The 19,991-nt window shown below is 44.2% G+C and overlaps 1 protein-coding gene across 8 annotated transcripts in view; it reads left to right on the plus strand.

Moving 5' to 3' along the window:
- LOC115111572 (fibroblast growth factor receptor 1-A-like) overlaps positions 1–19,991 on the plus strand; it is a 47,649-nt gene that overhangs the window by 19,324 nt on the left and 8,334 nt on the right. For 5 of the 8 annotated variants that reach the window (XM_029637740.2, XM_029637745.2, XM_029637744.2 and 2 more), the window contains exons 3-8: positions 11,021–11,269; positions 11,402–11,491; positions 12,073–12,245; positions 14,124–14,247; positions 15,302–15,492; positions 17,843–17,993. In XM_029637740.2, the coding sequence (XP_029493600.1) occupies positions 11,021–11,269; positions 11,402–11,491; positions 12,073–12,245; positions 14,124–14,247; positions 15,302–15,492; positions 17,843–17,993 (978 nt within the window). Of the gene's footprint in view, positions 1–11,020; positions 11,270–11,401; positions 11,492–12,072; positions 12,246–14,123; positions 14,248–15,301; positions 15,493–17,842; positions 17,994–18,870; positions 19,016–19,991 lie in introns of all 8 variants that reach the window. The other 3 variants (XM_029637742.2, XM_029637747.2, XM_065011547.1) reach the window with 2 other exon arrangements.

Here is a 19,991-nt window from a genome sequence, read left to right on the forward strand (position 1 = left end):
TTGAGATGGAGAGAGCGCTTACCGTGATCAGAATTGATAATACTGTCCTGAGGGTAAGGTATACAGTATGGGTGTGGTCCCTGGTTGGAGGAAGAGCCTAGTATATGCTACATTGTATAGTGCATTCGGAAAGTATTCAGACCCCTTTTTCCACATTTTGTTACGTTACAGCCTTATTTTAAAATGTATTTAAACAACATTTTTCCCTCATCAATCTACACAAAATACCCCATGACAAAGTGAAAACAGGTTTTTAGGAATGTTTGTAAATGTATTACGAATAAAAACAGATACCTTATTTACATAAGTATTCAGACCCTTTGCTATTATACCTCAGCTACATCCTGTTTCCATTGATCATCCTTGTTTCTACAATGTGATTGGAGTACAGCTGTGGTACATTCAATTGATTGGACATGATTTGGAAAGGCACACCTGTCTATATAAGGTCCCACAGTTGATTTTGTGCAGTGCATTTCAGAGCAAAAACCAAGACATGAGGTCGAAGGAATTGTCTGTAGAGACCCGAGAAAGGATTGTATCTAGGCACAGATCTTGGGAAGGGTAACAAAATATTTCGGCAGCATTGAAGGTCCCCAAGAACACAGTGGCCTCCATCATTCTTAAATGGAAGACGTTTCGATCCACCACCTGGCCAAACTGAGCAATCGGGGGAGAAGGGTCTTGATCAGGGAAGTGACCAAGAACCTGATGGTCACTCTGACAGAGCTCCAGAGTTCCTCTGTGAAGATGGGAGAACCTTCCAGAAGGACAACAATCTCTGCAGCACTCCACCAATCAGGCCTTTGTGGTAGTGGCCAGACGGAACCACTCCTAAGTAAAAGGCACATGACAGCCCGCTTGCAGTTTGCCAAAAGGCACATAAAGGACTCAGACCATGAGAAACAAGATTCTTTGGTCTGATGAAAGCAAGATCTTTGGCCTGAATGACAAGCGTCACATCTGGAGGAAACCTGGCACCATCCCTACGGTGAAGCGTGGTGGCAGCAGGCTGTGGGGATGTTTTTAAGCAGCAGGGATTGGGAGACTAGTCAGGATCGAGGGAAAGATGAACCGTACAGAGATCCTTGATGAAAACCTGCTTCCGAGTGCTCAGGACCTCCGACTGAGGGCGAAGTTTCACCTTCCAACAGGACAACGACCCTAAGCACACAGCCAAGGCCATGCAGGAGTGGCTTTGGGACAAGTCTCAATGTCCTTGAGTGGGCCAGCCAGAGCCTGGACTTGAACTCGACTGAACATCTCTGGAGAGACTTAAAAATAGTTATGCTGCAGCGCTCCCCTTCCAACCAGATAGGGCTTGAGAGGATGTGCAGAGAAGAATGGGAGAAACTCCCCAAAAACAGGATTGCCAAGCTTGTAGCGTCATACCCAAGAAGACTCAAGGCTGTAATCGCTGCCAAAAGTGCTTCAAAGTACTGAGTTCCTCTGTTCTGGACCTGGGGACTGGGAAGATACCAATTGCTTGAACAGACAGTTCAGTACCTTTTAACCCATCAACACCTTGCACAAAGACCATGCAGTCAACCATGCAGTCAATCTTTCAACTTTGAGCAATGAGATATTGACATCCATACCACTGACATTTGCTCTCCGTGTATATCTACATTGCCTTCAGAAAGTATTCATACCCCTTGACTTATTCCACATTTTGTTGTTACAGCCTGAATTCAAAATGGATTAGTAATTGTTTTCCCTTCACCCATCTACACACAATACCCCATATTACTGAAGTGAAAACATGTTTTTAGAAATGTTTGCTTATTTATTGAAAGTGAAATACTAATATATCTCATTTACACCCGAGTCAATAGATGTTAGAATAATCGTTTGGCAGCTGTTACAGCGGTGAGTCTTTCTGGGTAAGTTTCTAAGAGCTTTGCTCACCTGAATTGTACAATATTTGCCCATTATTCCTTTCTAAATTCTTCAAGCTCTGTCAAATTAGTTGTTGATCACTGCTGGACAACCACTTTCAGGTCTTGCCATAGATTTAAGTTAAAACTGCACCTCGGCCACTCAGGAATATTCCCTATCTATTTGGTAAGCAACTCCAGTGTAGATTTGGCCTTGTGTTTTAGATTATTGTCCTGCTGTATTCATCTCGGTCTGTTGGAAATCAGACAACCATGTTTTCCTCAAGTGTTCTGCCTGTACTTAGCTCCATTCTGTTTCTTTTTTATCCTGAAACTCCCCAGTCCTTAACAATTACAAGCATACCCATAACATGATTCAGCCACCATTACGCTTGAAAATATGGATAGTGGTACTTAGTAATGTGTTCTATTAGATTTGTATTCGGGACAATAAGTTTATTGCTTTGCCACATTTTTTGCAGTATTACTTGAGTGCCTTGTTGCATACAGGATGCATGCTTAGATAATGTTTGTTCTGTATAGGCTTCCTTCTTTTCAATTAGGTTAGTATTGTGGAGTAACTTCAATGTTTATCCATTCTCAGTCTTCTCCTATCACAGCCTTTACATTCTTTAACTGTTTTAAAAGTCACCATTGGCCTTATTGTGAAATCTCTGTGGAGTTTCCTTCCTCTCCGGTAACTGAGTTAGGGAGGACGCCTGTATATCTTGGTAGTGATTTTTTAAATATTTTTTTTAACCAATAGGTGCCCTTCTTTGCAAGGCATTGGAAAACCTTGGTCTTGTGGCTAAATCTTTGTTTGAAATTCACTGCTCAACTGAGGGACCTTACAATTATCTGTATGTGTGTGGTACAGAGCTGAGGTAGTCATTGAAAAATCATGTTACACACTATTGCACGCAGTGTGTGTTCAACTTATGTGACTTGTTAAGCACATTTTCACTGCTAAACTTATTTAGGCTTGCCATAACTAGGGCCCTATGAAATACGTGTTATTTTTTTCCAAATTCCTTTTTTTCCTTTTAAATTTTTCTGAATTCTGTGTTTTATGATTTACGGACATTTAATCAGAAAGCGTGTCTAAAAATGTGAATGAATAAAACGTCAACAATTTAATTTATAATGATGCAACACAACATTGCACAATTTTTTTTATCAAGGCAAGTGCGTCAATAGAGTTAAGTGTTTCATTATAAATGGAAAAAGTAATGCAAGAGTCTAGTCAACATTGCAGCAATTAATAGGCAAAACCAAGAGCTATACTCATGTAAAATAAAGTGCTTCATATACAGTGGGGCAAAAAAGTATTTAGTCAGCCACCAATTGTGCAAGTTCTCCCACTTAAAAAGATGAGAGAGGCCTGTAATTTTCATCATAGGTACACTTCAACTATGACCGACAAAATGAGGGAAAAAAAATCCAGAAAATCACATTGTAGGATTTTTAATTCATTTATTTACATTTACATTTAAGTCATTTAGCAGACGCTCTTATCCAGAGCGACTTACAAATTGGTGCGTTCACCTTAAGACATCCAGTGGAACAGCCACTTTACAATAGTGCATCTAAATCTTTTAAGGGGGGTGAGAAGGATTACTTTATCCTATCCTAGGTATTCCTGAAAGAGGTGGGGTTTCAGGTGTCTCCGGAAGGTGGTGATTGACTCCGCTGTCCTGGCGTCGTGAGGGAGTTTGTTCCACCATTGGGGGGCCAGAGCAGCGAACAGTTTTGACTGGGCTGCGCGGGAACTGTACTTCCTCAGTGGTAGGGAGGCGAGCAGGCCAGAGGTGGATGAACGCAGTGCCCTTGTTTGGGTGTAGGGCCTGATCAGAGCCTGGAGGTACTGAGGTGCCGTTCCCCTCACAGCTCCGTAGGCAAGCACCATGGTCTTGTAGCGGATGCGAGCTTCAACTGGAAGCCAGTGGAGAGAGCGGAGGAGCGGGGTGACATGAGAGAACTTGGGAAGGTTGAACACCAGACGGGCTGCGGCGTTCTGGATGAGTTGTAGGGGTTTAATGGCACAGGCAGGGAGCCCAGCCAACAGCGAGTTGCAGTAATCCAGACGGGAGATGACAAGTGCCTGGATTAGGACCTGCGCCGCTTCCTGTGTGAGGCAGGGTCGTACTCTGCGGATGTTGTATTTGCAAACTAAGTGTTTTGTTATAAATGGAAAAAAGAGTCATGCAAGAATCTAGGCAATAATGCAACAATAGGCTACCTATGGAGCTATCTAATGAGCTCCTATGTCCGTCCATTGTAAGTTTTCCATCTATCACAGACATCTCCATTGTATTACATGATTGCCAGCCTCTGTGTTGAACTCGGTGAGAGCCTTTCGCTTGTCTGTGAGTAGAGTCTTGTATTTGCTGAAACTCCTCTCACAGTCGACTGAGCTGACTGGGAAGTAGATGTAGGGCACTGCCACTTCTGCAACTCTTGGGAATCTCACAATCAGGCACCTCCAGTAATCAGCAAGCTCCAAAACAGGTGAGGGCTCACTGGACACACAGTGCTGATAGGCAATCCATTCTTCACTGAGCTCTGTTGATGGGCTTGCCATGGGTTTCAGTTGTGTGTAGGCTTCAATCTGCTTTTCCATGGCTGGGGCCTGCCTAGGATTGAACACCCTAGCCAACCTGTAGACCTCTCTGGCTGGATATGTGTCCCAGTGCTTTGAGAACTCTGAAGGCCAAGTGGAATGCATCATGGAGATGGTCAAGCACCTCCCTCCTCTCTCCAATCCCCATCTTTCTCAATAGCTCATCTGTCTTGGCACCATACCCACATGTTTCTGCCGTTCCATTCACTAGGTAAGAGCCCAGATCCTCCATGACATTGTATGCAGACACTGCTGTGGGACGGTGGGTTCCTTCCAGGATTGACAGAGCTGTCATCAGTTTGAAGCAGCACTCTGAGATAAAGGTTAGCTTGACAGTGAGGGCCTGCACCTTCTCTGATTCCAGCTGGCTGAGGATGTTTAACTGCCTGGGATGACTTTTCTGCCAACAAAAACTCTGTACAGATGAACATGCTCTGCATGGTACTTCCCTGCCTCAAAACAGCTATTCCATCTGGAGCTCACTGCTTCAGGAGAAGCCTTGTCCTGCACAAACTCCTTCATAATGAGGAAGCTCACCCATCTTTTCTTTCTGGCAGGCTTCTTGAAGGAGACCGATCTCATCCATGTCACAAGTGATGCAACTTCAGAGAAGTATTTGTTGTGCTGCCAGGTCTCACCCACCAGATTGATGACATGGCAGAGACCGGTTACATGGACACTGTTGGGTGTAACTCATTTCAGAACCTCCTTGTATGCTTTCAGGCAGTAGGAGGCATTATCTGTGACCACTGCCCAGGCATCATTCAGGTTCAGATTGTTGCTCTGGAGGGAAGCTAGTACAGCTTGGGGAAACATTGAGTGAAAATGACATCCACCAGAAAGTACTGGTTTTCAACACTGCAATGAAAGATAAGGAAAAACATGAATGATGTTTTAACTGAAATAAGTGTTATTTAAATTTCAAGTGTGAAAACAATATAGATACAGCGATAGTTGGAGAGTCAGACAGCTGCTGACATTATGCATCGCTATATTTCACCACGATAGCTCGTCGTTTGGAATATCACAATTTGCATGCAGACAATTCACATTGCAGAATGTAAATGTAGGCTATTACAATGGTATATTAATAGGCTGTTAAGTTAACTCACCAATGACGATGTTTAGAACGCTGCAATCCCTTGCATCTGTTGTCTCGTCAACAACCACCGCAAACTTCTTCCCACGGATCTTCTGTAGAACAGCAGTCATATGTTGGTCGAACACATGGGGCAGGTGGGTTTTACTGAGACTGCTTTCATTTTCGGCAACGCTCCTCCCTGTTTGCAATACTTCACTAGAAGCGGCCATAGCTTTCTTAGCTTGTCAGACTCGGCGCACACAGCCACAAAGTCCTGAATAAATTCTCGTCTTGAATCTGCTGATGCGCTTGCACAATAAATGGTTGTTTGAAGAGGCATGCTCTGGCTAAAACGATGCTTTTCCCTGTTCTTAACATGGGCTTTACACTTCAAGTGTTCATCACACGTATTGTTACGGGTCCAATCAATAGTATGTTGACAGAATTTGCAAAACAGCCTTTCGCCTGACTCATAGTCCGTTGGGTATTGCTCTGCTCTGAATTTAGGGGTTAGGGTCAAATTGTTTAGTTTTTTTGACGACTTGGCCGTCTTAGACGGCCTCTTGTGACAGCCAAGTTGTGAGGTGAAAACGGAATTATTTATCGAGGCCTACTCGTCTGTAATTTTACAAATATAAAATAATTTAGGTTACTGCAATAATTAGGCCTACTTTTGATTTAAAAAGTACCAGTTGGCTTGTCCTTATTTATAGACTATTTTTTTTCACCTCTTCCACACCAATCTAGCTACCCTACAGTGCTTGTCTTTCATTATTTGGTCCGTTATGCATGAATATGAAGGCTCAGCGTTTGTTGTTTGCATGTCATGCCTAAGGTTGCTTATCTTCTCAACAAAAAAAGTTATTCAAGTGGTTGGCAGTATCAAAGGGTTTTGTTATGAACAAGCCATCTGCCTCAATGAAGGATGGAGCTTAGCTTTTTTTAATGCATTTAAGCTACTCCAGAGCTTTTTACTATCATTCTTTATATCATTTATCTTTGTTCCATACAGTTTTTCAATTCTTCTATCCATGGGGATTTGTCTGTTTTAACAGTCACTTTCTTGATGGGCGCATGCCTATCAGTAACTAGAAGAAGCAGTTTCATAAATACTTCACGTGGCATTCGGTTGTTCCTCATTACACATATCAGACCAACAAATATTTTTCACATCCTTGACATAGGAATCATTGAAAAACCTCTGATCGCTTATACACAATTTCAGGTCCAGTCTTCGGAACTTATTTTTTCTGAATATAGCTATTATGATTTACTTCATTCGATAGGTGTGGATACTGCTTTAGAGCAGATTTCTGCCGCATTAGTTAAGATGTGGATGATTTAGTTCCTGTTTTGTTTGTAAATACTATGGTAGGTTGACTGAGCCAGAACCAGATTGCAGGCATCAGTTACAGATTGAAGCTTATTTTTGAATGGACAGCTTGAAGACAACCAGTCAATATTTAGGTCACCCAGAAAATATACCTCTGTTGATATTATTATCGACCGTTTCAACAGTCGAAATACAAACTTTTAGCACTCAGTGGCCTATTCACTTCCTACGAGAAGGTAAGGCAGATGAACCTGTTGCCATATTACTTCCATATATTCTCATATGAGATCATCTCTCAGCCTAACAGGAATACTCTAAACATGTACTGAGTGTATAATAGATTAAGAACACCTTCCTAATATTGAGTTACAGCCTCACTTCGTTGGGGCATGGACTCTACAAGGTGTCAAAAGCGTTCCACAGGGATGCTGGCCCATATTGACTCATGCTTCCCACAGTTGGCTGGATTTCCTTTGTGTGGTGGACCATTCATGACGAGGCTTAAAAATCCTTCTTTAATCTGTTTCCTCCCCTTCACCTACAGTGATTGAAGTGGATTTAACAAGTGACATCAATAGGAGGATCATGGCTTTCACCTGGTCAGTCTGTCATAGAAAGAGTTTAAAAAATAATCATTGTTTTGTACACTCTGTTTATATAGCAACACCACCTGCAGTTGCATTTCAATATTTCCTGTATATATTTTTTTAAATTGTACCTTTATTTGACTAGGCAAGTCGGTTAAACAAATTTTTATTTACAATGACCGCATAGGAACAGTGGGTTAACTGCCTTGTTCAGGGGCAGCAAAACAGATTGTTACCTTGTCAGCTTGGGGATTCGATCCAGCAACCTTTCAGTTACTGGCCCAACACTCTAACCACTAGGCTACTTGACATGGGCAGTCAATCCGGAACATTTCAAGAACTTTGAACGTTTCTTCAAGTGCAGTTAAGAGCAGCTGCACCATCAAGTGCATCCTGACTGGTTGCATCACTGCCTAGTATGGCAACTACTCGGCCTCCGACCACAAGGCACTACAGAGGGTAGTGTGTACGACCCAGTACATCACATGCTACCTGCCATCGAGGACCTCTATACCAGGCAGTGTCAGAAAAGCCCTTAAGATTGTCCGACTCTAGCCACCTAGTCATAGTCTGTTCTTTCTGCTACCGCACGGCAAGCGGTCTAGGTCCAAAATACATCTTAATAGCTTCTACCCCCAAGCCATAAGACACCTGAACAGCTAATCAAATGGCTACTCAGCCAAATGGCTGTCCCCCCCCCCCCCCCTTTTTTTTATTTTTATACACTGCTGCTACTCTGTTTATTATCTATGCATAGTCACTTTAACTCTACCTACATACTGCCTCAACTAACCGGCGCCCCTGCACATTGACTCTGTACGGGTACCCCCTGTATATAGCCTCGCTATTGTTATTTTACTGCTGCTCTTCATTTGTTACTGTTTTTAAAAATATATATATATATATATTTTTATTTTTCACTTTACACTTTTTTTTCTTAACTGCATTGTTAGTTAAGGGCTTGTAAGTAAGCATTTCACTGTAAGATCTGCACCTGTTATATTTGTCGCATGTGACAATTTTTCTTTTGAAAAACCATGAATATGGTGCTATGATGAAACTGGCTCTCATGAGGACCGCCACAGGAAAGGAAAACCCAGAGTTACCTGTGCTACAGGGGATAAGTTCATTAGAGTTAACTGCACCTCCCCAATGGCAGCCCAAAGAAATGCTTCAGAGTTTTGGTTCCAACCGCCCTGTCTAGGTGAATGGATGATCTCCGCATTTGTGGTTCCCAACGTGAAGCATGGAGGAGGTAGTGGTATTTGGGGGGGGCGGTGTTTATAAAATCCCCTATAGGAGTAATTTTATGGAGGAAAAACGAATGTAACCTTTTCCATGTTACCGCTAGGTTTTATGGGTATTATGACTCATACTGGGGTACTCTGAGACGAGAACATGAGAAAAAAAATTGCTCAGTCATTGCAAGAAAGTGCTGAACATGTTGGCTCGCTATTTAAGAAGAAGATGGAGAACAAGCTATAGGATGAAAAATACCTGAGTTTTGGCCCAGGTACATTTACACTAGAAATTTAGCATACGCTCGTATCCAGAATGACATGCATTAATCTAAAGATAGTTAGGTGGGACAACCACATCACAGGCATAGAAAGTACATTTTTCCTCAAGGTAGCAATCAGTAGACCCCGAGCTGGGGGCTTGATGGCACAAGCTTGGAGCCCAGCCAACAGTGAGTTGCAGTAGTCCAGACGGGAGAAAACAAGTGCCTGGATTGGGACCTGTGTGAAGTTGGGTCGTACTCTACGGATGTTGTCAAGCATGAACCTACAGGAGCGGGTCACTGCTTTGATGTTTAGGACAGGGTGTTGTCTAGGGTCACGCCAAGGTTCTTTGCACTCTGGGAGGGCGACACTGTGGAGTTGTCTACCGTGACAGAGAGGTCTTTGAGTGGGCAGGCCTTCCCTGGGAGCAGTTCAGTCTTGTTGAGCTTGACGTGATGCCCTGGGGGACACCAGTAGTGAGAGTATGTGGTGCAGACGCATCCTCTCCATGTCATCTGGTAGGAGCGGCCTGCCAGGTAGGATGCAATCCAAGAGCATGCAGAGCCTGAGACGTCCAGTCCTGAGAGGGTGGAGAGGAGGATTTGATGGTTCAAGGTGTCAAAGGCACCGGATAGATCTAGGAGGATGAGAACAGAGGAGAGTGAGTCAGCTTTGGCAGTGAGGAGAGCTTCCGTGACACAGCAGTCTCAGTTGATTGACACCGTCTTGAAGCCTGACTGGTCAGGTACAGACGACTAGCTCTAACACTAGGTGTACATAGCAAATCGATACATGGAGTCAAGTATCTGAATAATATTGCAATATGTAACTATAAAAAATAAAAAAACATTTCTCCCATCACTGCAAAGGATGCAGAAAATGTATATGTATAGGTGTTTGTGCCAGACAATACCACTTGGAAAAGGCAAAGATGGCTTTTTCACTGTATAGCCAGTCCCTGGTCTATAGCTAAGGTTTAGACCACATTGTCCTCTAATGCTTTTCCAGCGTCTGGAACAGACAAATGTCCCCATAGACTCCCAGACAAGTTTGCTTGATGCACAATGTGATGGACAAAATGTCAACATAATTGGTTTACTCCCACCCCCTGGTCGTCTATGTAGTTGTAGAAAACGGGGGACTCAGGTGTCTAGCTCGCCTCCTCCCCATTCCTCTAATCTAATTCCACCTTCCTCTCCCAAAGAGCTCCTTGCCAGCCTGATGATTGGCCCTTGACTAATTTGGGGTGCGATTTGAATTTAATGGAGAGCATAGTCAGGGATTGGGTGAAGGTAAGAGGCTGCAGCTCGATTTTCAGCTCTGCAAACGCAAACAAGGGCTTAGATTCAATAAACCGTGCGTCAATGTGGATGATGGTACTTTCAGGGACATCGAAGAATGAGCTGCTCCCTTGTCTTTTTGTGATTCCTTTTATCATATAGCTGGGCACAAGATTTTTGTCACAAGACCTATGCCTTTTTATCAGTCAATTTGATTAGAACATAGATTGTTGCATCACAGTATGAGAGCTTTTTGTACATTTACCAAATGTCAGATATGAGCTATATGCACTATTTTCTAGATTTTTGTACTTTTTTTTTTCCATAATACATTTTCTTAAGACTGGTCATGTTGTAGATATTATATAATCTGTCTCCTGCTGTATACAGTTGCATACATTTTGATATGCATCTCCCAGTATCATATGAACCATTTTTTATGTAGTTTTCCTATCAGCCCAGTGACCAAAGGGATACTTCAGGAATTTGGCAATGAGGTCCTTTGTCTAATTCCCCAGAGTCAGATGAAATCGTGGATACCATTTTTATGCCTTTGTGTCCAGTATGAAGGAAGTTAGAGGTAGTTTCGCTAGCCACTGCTAACTAGCATTAGCATAATTGATGGAAGTCTATGGGTATCTGCTAGCAGTGTGTTAGTTGGAGCGTGCCTGCTTTTTTTAATGTATACTATTGTACAGGAAGGTACTTAGCCCTCACTTTGCCCTGTTTTTTTCCCCTAGTCGTCCCTGCACCACCTGTGAAAATCCAAGCGGAGCTTTATACCCTGTACCCTGGAGACCGACTGGAGCTGAAATGTAGCACTGAGTCAGTCAACTGGACCAAGGACGACACATTGGTGGTAGATGGGGAGCACACACGTTTACGAGACGGCCAACTGGAGATCGAGGGGGTGGAGCCGGCTGACTCGGGCCTGTACACCTGCGTCGCCTTTGGCAACCACAGCTCCTACTTCTCTGTCAATGTCACAGGTAAGGTTAAATATACAAAGCTACAACTGAGCGCTCAAATCACTGGTCCCGTAGAGAGAAACAATTAAAGGTATATCAATGCAGGGAAGCCAAAGTCCTATGACATATTTGTCCTCTTTTCCTATTCACCAGTTGATATCCTGGCATCCTCTGAAGATGAAGAAGAGGAGGATGAGTCTTCCTCAGAGGAGGCAAAGCTGTCTAGCAGTCAAAAGCTTTTGCGTAAGTGTCTCATCCTCCTAGTCCTACTACCTGTCGCCATTGCTGTTTCCTTGAAATGGTAGAACAGAGCTTGGACCAGATTCTCAGCTATAGTTCATGTGTGATTCACTTATTAGGCATGTTTGCTGTTCATCTAAGAGTGATTTGTCCACAGTCGTGATTGAGGAACAATAGCAGCCCACAGTGGTGGTTACACTTGAGTAAGACATGTCGCGCTAGTGACTCAGCTCGGCCCATTCCAGACGTCCCCTGATTTAGTGTTTGAGTCTACGGTGCATTATAAAGCCAGTCAGTCGTGGTCAGCTGGCATCTGGTGATTGCCTTGGGCCCACGGGGAAGTAAGCAGCTAGCGTGGCGGGCACCCCTTATGATGATGACCTTGGGGCCCCAGGAGACTAGTCAATCCTATATTGGTGTTTAGTTTTTTGGTTGTTTTTTTTTTAAGGGGAAATGGTCTTGACTTTTTGTGGTTTTATGAAATACTCCTTAGCCTGATGGAAACTACTTGCACACATAATTGATGTCAACTTTTGTCAGAAGAGGTGTTTAACTTTTCTGTCTTTCTCTCCCTTGTTCTTCAGCAATGGCCCCTCAGTGGGCTCAGCCAGAGAAGATGGAAAAAAAGTTGCATGCTGTCCCAGCCAGTAAGACTGTCAAGTTCCGCTGCCAGGCCAGTGGGAACCCTACCCCAACACTCAAGTGGTTCAAGAACGGCAAGGAGTTCAAGAGGGATCAGCGCATCGGGGGCTTCAAGGTAACCCCCCCCTCCCTGAATTCACCCCTTGGTACTAGACTGCCCAAAGACCATACTGTAGATTGATCGTAATTGAATATCCCCAAACTTCTTGACCATGAGTGCAGGTGTGATGGTGGTATCATCCCTTTTAGATCACCAACCCCCACCCCACAGCATTAGAGGCCTGTTAGATAGGTGTGAAACTAGCTCCTGCTTTCCTCTAACTGAGGAACAATGCAAGGTGAAATCCAATGCCACAAAGGGATGATTGTGCCACAAAGCATTCCTCGAGGATAGCAATTTTAGCCCTCCTTAAGAGGCAGGATACACCTGGCTGTCCTCATTTTAATGCATCTGGGTAACTGCTGTTTACTGCATTTGTTTTCCGTCAAGATATATCTGCGTGTATAGCAAAACCAACTTCTCAAAAAGGAAACTCAATGTAATTTGTTTTTCATAGAAGAGACAGGATAAATCCATTAAACATCCAATTAAGTTACTTTTTTTATTTGATGCCTGTTGACAAACTACATGTCTGATTCAATTGACATCAGGCAGTTTTCCTTCCATCTCTGTGTTGGGGAGCAGAATAGGACAGCTCGCTGTCAGAGGAAGTGAGACCGTGTAAACAGTTCACAGTAATGGGCGTGGTGGTGATGAGTCCGTTTACTTATCTTTTCCCTGATGCAGATAGCATCTGTATACTGTGTTCTTGGCTTTTAAAGTTGACCATATCTGCACTGCAGCGTGGACGGTTGTGTTGGCTTGCGACAGCCTCACGTGGTGTAAGATGTGCTAGGGATGTTGTAGGGGGCCAGGGTCCTGTTCATCTGCTCTTCCCATCAAGGTGTTGTCCAGTCTTGTCCTCGGCAGGCCCCCCCAGCTGGGACACATTAAGGAGTTTCCTATCAGCTCCCTGCCTTCTCTCCCCCGCCCAGCTTTACCATCTGGGTGCTGTTTTTTCAGTCAAGGTCTAGATGGGAGGCTGGGGATGTCTATGAACGGGGCTCGTCAAGCACCCCGCGCTTTGGTTTTATGACCACGGCTGCATTGTTCATATAGTCTTAATGTATGGAGACGGCAGGAGGAAATAATGCAGACCACATGTATTAACCCAAGCACAACACATCTGGCCAGAAGCAGCTGTAGAGCCCCAGTACATTTTAGCTAAATGAGAGAAAGCGTAATGCAGGGTCTGCGTGTTTGATGTTGCCATTGTCTGAGAGATTTGTTCGAGTTTAATCACACACTACCGGTCTTGGCAGATTTATGGAAGAACAATTATAACTTGGAATATAGAGAACAGGATTTAGCCTTAGATGTACATGGGCTGTAACCTGACTGTAGTCAACCATAGTTTTTCCCGGAACAGGTTGTGACATACAAGTCATGTAACCACCAAAAAACAGTTTCCCAGCCTCAATATCTTTCCAATAGTGCATTAATGTACTATTCCTCAAGCAATGGACCACAATAGTTGTATACAGCATGGGAAATAGTATCCTGATAGTTACTCCTTCTTCCCATGGGATTTTCTTTTCTTCTTTTGATCTGGATTTCATTAGACATCATTGAACTCGTTAGTTATTTGTACAAAATGGGGAAATATTAACTAGCAGAATTAAATGTGCTCTTGAGGGGGTTATGTAAATCCCAATGTCAGAGAAAATAATCATTCAAGAAATGAACTTGTGAATCAGGCTGGCTTTACAGCCTTTTTTTATAATCTAAACAAGTCTCTCGCGTTTTATGGTATTGATAGGATGTCTTCTGAAAGTATGGGGCTTTGGGGATTTATTTAAGTCTTAGTGCTTTGGTTGGACCAGCTGTCATCAAGTGCCTTCCATACTTCCTCCTCTGACAAAATATTTAACCTTCCTCTTCTCCAATTTGTAGGTTCGAGAACACATGTGGACCATAATCATGGAGTCTGTAGTGCCATCCGACAAGGGAAACTACACCTGTGTAGTAGAAAACCAACATGGAAGCATTAACCACACTTACCAACTGGATGTTGTTGGTGAGTCTCTTCTCGGGGCCGTTGTATAGGTGAAATTTCTTGTTAAGCATCCCGAAGCCTAACCCATTCCCCTGGTTTAATCATCGATTGGATATCCATGTAGCCTAAGTGTGTTGTTGGTTCAATATAGCTAATGGTTTACAATACTAGGCCCTAGTAATTGAAGTAATGGTGTCCCTTTTTCCAAGGAGAGTCACATGGTCTTTTAAATTAGTCTCTTTTCTTTTTTTCTTTTTTCTTTTTTTAAATGAACCTTGTTTGCGTTGTGACTCTGTCGATGGAGCTGTGGTAAAAGGGTGAAATTAATATTCCCCCCTGGACCTGCCCTGTGACTTACTCACGCTCCATTGGTTCTATAAATCAAAGCTCCACCACAGACAGTGGTGTCTCCTGGGATATTTGTGGCTGGGCCCGGGGTTGGCGTGACTTCACTCCCCAACCTTGATCAGCTGTGAGATCATTTTGGAGACTGAGTGTAATTCTACAAAATGTGTGCAAAGCACCACACTGATCTCTGTATCAGGAAAGCAACCGAAGCTTGACAAGTTGTTTCCCTGCCAGATGCTGGGCTCATTAGTACGGTTGGGGGAGTTATCAGTCATCAAAAGGGCGCCCAGAGAACATTTCTTTCAGGGCAGCGGCTTCAAACTTGTCTGCAAGCTTGTGTTTCCAGTCATTTGGGCCAAATGGCAACAATTATACAGGCGACAGAGTAGTAGGGGAACAGTTATATCCCTGGCTGTAAAGCTTACCATATTTAAGTAGTGAAATGACATGAGATCAGGGTAACCTTGTAACCTGGCCTAGATCAGGCTCTACTGACAGAGCTGTCCTCTTCCTGTTGCCTGTTACACTCCTAGTTCAGCCATTCCTCAATCCCTATTCATTACTGGAATGAACTAGAAACGTCATCAAATCACCAAGCAGTTTTGTCCTCAATGATAATCCATTTTTGTTTTTACCAAGGTATTTCTGTTGCAATAACCACTAGGATTTTCAACAAGTATGTGGTTGACATGCCTTCTTATGTGGTTGACGTGTGTCTGTGTCGCAGAGCGTTCCCCCCACAGACCCATACTGCAGGCGGGACTGCCAGCCAATAACACTGCGGTGGTGGGCAGTGATGTGGAGTTTGAGTGTAAGGTGTTCAGCGACCCCCAGCCTCACATCCAGTGGCTGAAGCACATCGAGGTCAATGGAAGCCGCGTGGGCCCTGATGGCTTACCCTACGTCCGTGTCCTCAAGGTAGGGGTTCGCAGTGCACGGACTGAGTCCACCAGACTGTACACACCACATGGCTGCAAGTATTATTTTCAGTCTGGAACAAAAGGTGATAAAATGTAGGTTATGGGTGTGTTCGTAAATTCACTCTGGCTATCTACTCCAGATTTCAAAGCACTCTCGTCTGACTGTGCCAGAGCGCAGAATAACTGATGAATTTACGAACACGGAACACCAGTTGAATATGACCGGTGTCGGTAAACGCAGGCAAAATTATTTTATTAAATTGTTGCCAGCAGCACCAACGGCTATAGATAACATGACAACATCCTAATCAGCTCTGCTAGGGCGCTTTGAACACTTCAAGATCAAAACGCTCAGAATTTAGGAACAGACAATCAGCCAACATTCTGTATTTACGAATGCCCAGAGCGCACTCCAGGGTGAATTTACGAACACACCCTAAGTAAGAGATGGCAACCCATGTAATACTTGGAGAATACAGCCAAACCGTATTAGATTTAAATGAAATCTAGTTTATGATTTTCATTGTATCAGTTTAATTGTCTTCTCTATTCTATCAATTCAAGGTTGTCTGACAAAGGCTGGAAAATACACTGCTCAAAAAAATAAAGGGAACACCAAAATAACACATCCTAGATCTGAATGAATGAAATATTCTTATTAAATACTTTTTTCTTTACATAGTTGAATGTGCTGACAACAAAATCACACAAAAATTATCAATGGAAATCAAATTTATCAACCCACGGGGGTCTGGATTTGGAGTCACACTCAAAATTAAAGTGGAAAACCACACTACAGGCTGATCCAACTTTGATGTAATGTCCTTAAAACAAGTCAAAATGAGGCTCAGTAGTGTGTGTGGCCTCCACGTGCCTGTATGACCTCCCTACAACGCCTGGGCATGCTCCTGATGAGGTGACGGATGGTCTCCTGAGGGATCTCCTCCCAGACCTGGACTAAAGCATCCGCCAACTCCTGGACAGTCTGTGGTGCATGGAGCGAGACATGATGTCCCAGATGTGCTCAATTGGATTCAGGTCTGGGGAACGGGCGTGCCAGTCCATAGCATCAATGCCTTCCTCTTGCAGGAACTGCTGACACACTCCAGCCACATGAGGTCTAGCATTGTCTTGCATTAGGAGGAACCCAGGGCCAACCGCACCAGCATATGGTCTCACAAGGGGTCTGAGGATCTCATCTCGGTACCTAATGGCAGTCAGGCTACCTCTGGCGAGCACATGGAGGGCTGTGCCAAAGAAATGCCACCCCACACCATGACTGACCCACCGCCAAACCGGTCATGCTGGAGGATGTTGCAGGCAGCAGAACGTTCTCCACGGCGTCTCCAGACTCTTGTCACGTCTGTCACATGTGCTCAGTGTGAACCTGCTTTCATCTGTGAAGAGCACAGGGCGCCAGTGGTGAATCTGCCAATCTTGCTGTTCTCTGGCAAATGCCAAAAGTCCTGCACGGTGTTGGGCTGTAAGCACAACCCCCACCTGTGGACGTCGGGCCCTCATACCACCCTCATGGAGTCTGTTTCTGACTGTTTGAGCAGACACATGCACATTTGTGGCCTGCTGGAGGTCATTTTGCAGGGCTCTGGCAGTGCTCCTCCTTGCACAAAGGCGGAGGTAGCGGTCCTGCTGCTGGGTTGTTGCCCTCCTACGGCCTCCTCCACGTCTCCTGATGTACTGGCCTGTCTCCTGGTAGCGCCTCCATGCTCTGGACACTACGCTGACAGACACCGCAAACCTTCTTGCCACATTGTGATGTGCCATCCTGGATGAGCTGCACTACCTGAGCCACTTGTGTGGGTTGTAGACTCCCTCTCATGCTACCACTAGAGTGAAAGCACCGCCAGCTTTCAAAAGTGACCAAAACTTCAGCCAGGAAGCATAGGAACTGAGAAGTGGTCTGTGGTCACCACCTGTAGAACCACTCCTTTATTGGGGGTGTCTTGCTAATTGCCTATAATTTCCACCTGTTGTCTATTCCATTTGCACAACAGCATGTGAAATGTATTGTCAATCAGTGTTGCTTCCTAAGTGGACAGTTTGATTTCACAGAAGTGTGATTGACTTGGAGTTACATTGTGTTGTTTAAGTGTTCCCTTTATTTTTTTGAGCAGTGTAGTATCCCTCTCCTAGGATATGATCCCTCTATGTAAGAGGTAGTTTCCTGTGCCCTGTTGTGTAAAACTCTATGCTTGACAGAGGAAAGTCCACACTAACAAATGATTGTGATCTCATTCAACAGAGACAACTGCTTTTTGACCCCTCATTCTGATTTAAATGTTTGTTACAACCTCATTGACTTGTTGCACGTGACTTGTTTTTGTTTGCAGCACTCTGGGGTTAATAGCTCGGACACTCAGGTGTTGACCCTCTACAATGTCACTGAGGAGGAGAGCGGGGAGTATATATGTAAAGTGTCCAATTATATAGGCGAGGCCAATCAGTCAGCCTGGCTGACCGTCATCAGGCATGAGGCCCAAGGTAACCGCCCCATGTAGCAGCAGTAGCTCAGAGCACACAGAGAGCCTCAGCCAGGGGCAGAGCACACAGAGAGCCTCAGCCAGGGGCTGTTAGGACCACCTGGAGACGTAGGACTTATTTAGGGACAACCTCAGCTGTTTCTTTCCTCCCTCGCTCCCTCCCTCTATCCCGCCTCGGTGCTCCTGACTGTAAATGACTCTATGGAAAATTCCCAGCAGAGCGGTTGAATGTGTTTAGTCTTCGTTTATGTTGGACTGCTTTCTCTTCCCTGCCCCATGCCTCTCCTGTGCCATCCAAATAAGGGCTTCTCCTACCATCCACTGCTATTACTTTCACTCCCTCGCCCTTCAAAGTCTTATGCCCCTATTACTGCCTTGTTTTTCCCCCCACTGCTTTTCATCTGTCTTACTCAGCCGTTCCATCTTTCGATGAGCTCGTTTTTTTTTTCTTGTGGATTTGTTGTATGGTGAACTGTGTGTGGTCTTGAGTGAGTGTGCTCTGCTGAGGGGTTTTCCATGTAGCTCATCTCTTGCATGTAGAGATGAGTCTATAGGGTATGAGATGTCCGTCCCTGCTTCTCCTCAAATGGTGATGGTACAGTGAAGGTGTTCAGTGCTGTGGTGCGGTCTCTACCTAACTAGCTCCTCCACTAACTGACTGGAGGGCTGATTCTGTCAGCGCCCTCTAATGGCAGTGTGGATTTTTACTCTTGGTAGGGGGGATGGTGTTGGACTGAGAGGGGGGGATGAACACCCCAGCCACCCTCTGTCCTGTCCCCTCCACTACCAGAAGTTTTCCTCTTTTCAGAATCTTTTACTCATGCCTCCCTTTTCCCTCTGGGCCTCTTGTCGGGTCTGCTTCCATTGTTCTTTTCTAGACTGCTGGCCTTAACACCACGGACAAGGAAATGGAAATCCTCCAACTGAGGAATGTGTCTTTTGATGACGCTGGGGAGTATACCTGCTTGGCGGGCAATTCTATCGGGTTATCTCATCACTCTGCATGGTTGTCCGTTGTTAAAGGTATCAATGGTTCTCTCCTCTGATCTCTACTTCCTCCTTTCCTTCCTCCTCCCCTTTGGCCTGGTCATCCGCTTTCCACATTTCTCTGAATATGGTGTCTGTAGACCCTACTTCAGTGAACAATGTAAATGTGTGTGGAAGCCAGGCCAAGTTGTGCTACTAACCTTCACCCTCACCCTGTAAGCCATGTTCCAGGCCCATCCAACCTTTCTGGATGGGACAGTATGGTCCATGTTGAGAAATGTTTCCCCTCTGTCTTCTGTTTTATGGAATAACAGAATGCCAAACACCCTATCTGACCCATAGAAAGTACTGACCTCAACTGACAACCCTTGAATAGTAAAGTTCAAGTGGTTATACCCTCAATATTGGAAAGTAGAATAAAAATGATCCTTCTCACCCCCCTTAAAAGACCTAGATGCACTATTGTAAAGTGGCTGTTCCACTGGATGTCATAAGGTGAAAGCACCAATTTGTAAGTCACTCTGGATAAGAGCGTCTGCTAAATGACTTAAATGTAATGTAAATGTACTACAATTAACATTACTTGGCCAATTTCATAAAATTATTTGTCATTTTTCCATGTTTCAAATGATTAACTTTACAATGCACTTCTACTTTATTTCTTTAAGATGAAGTTTCACATTGAAAAGGGGTTGTTTGGCATTACTGTTGGTGTTTTACTCAAACCTATGTCTCTCCCATTCTGGTTTCAATATGGTGTTTACATTTGATTATGTGTAAGGCTAATGTTTTCTGACAAGCACTGCAAATGACATATATCCCTGATGTCATTTCCTGCTGTGAGGACAAAGCCTGCTCTTAAGGCTAGCGTTGATAATTGGCCCACTGTAGTGGACGGCTCATTCCTCAGGGTTGGAATTTGTCCAATTATCAAGCTGCTTGTCATTCAGCCTCTAGACACAAGGGCAGCTCACTTGTGTTGCTGGTGTTGGTATCATTCTGGTGTTTTTTG

This window comes from Oncorhynchus nerka, linkage group LG27, assembly GCF_034236695.1.
Source record: "Oncorhynchus nerka isolate Pitt River linkage group LG27, Oner_Uvic_2.0, whole genome shotgun sequence".
NCBI classification, from domain to species: domain Eukaryota; kingdom Metazoa; phylum Chordata; class Actinopteri; order Salmoniformes; family Salmonidae; genus Oncorhynchus; species Oncorhynchus nerka.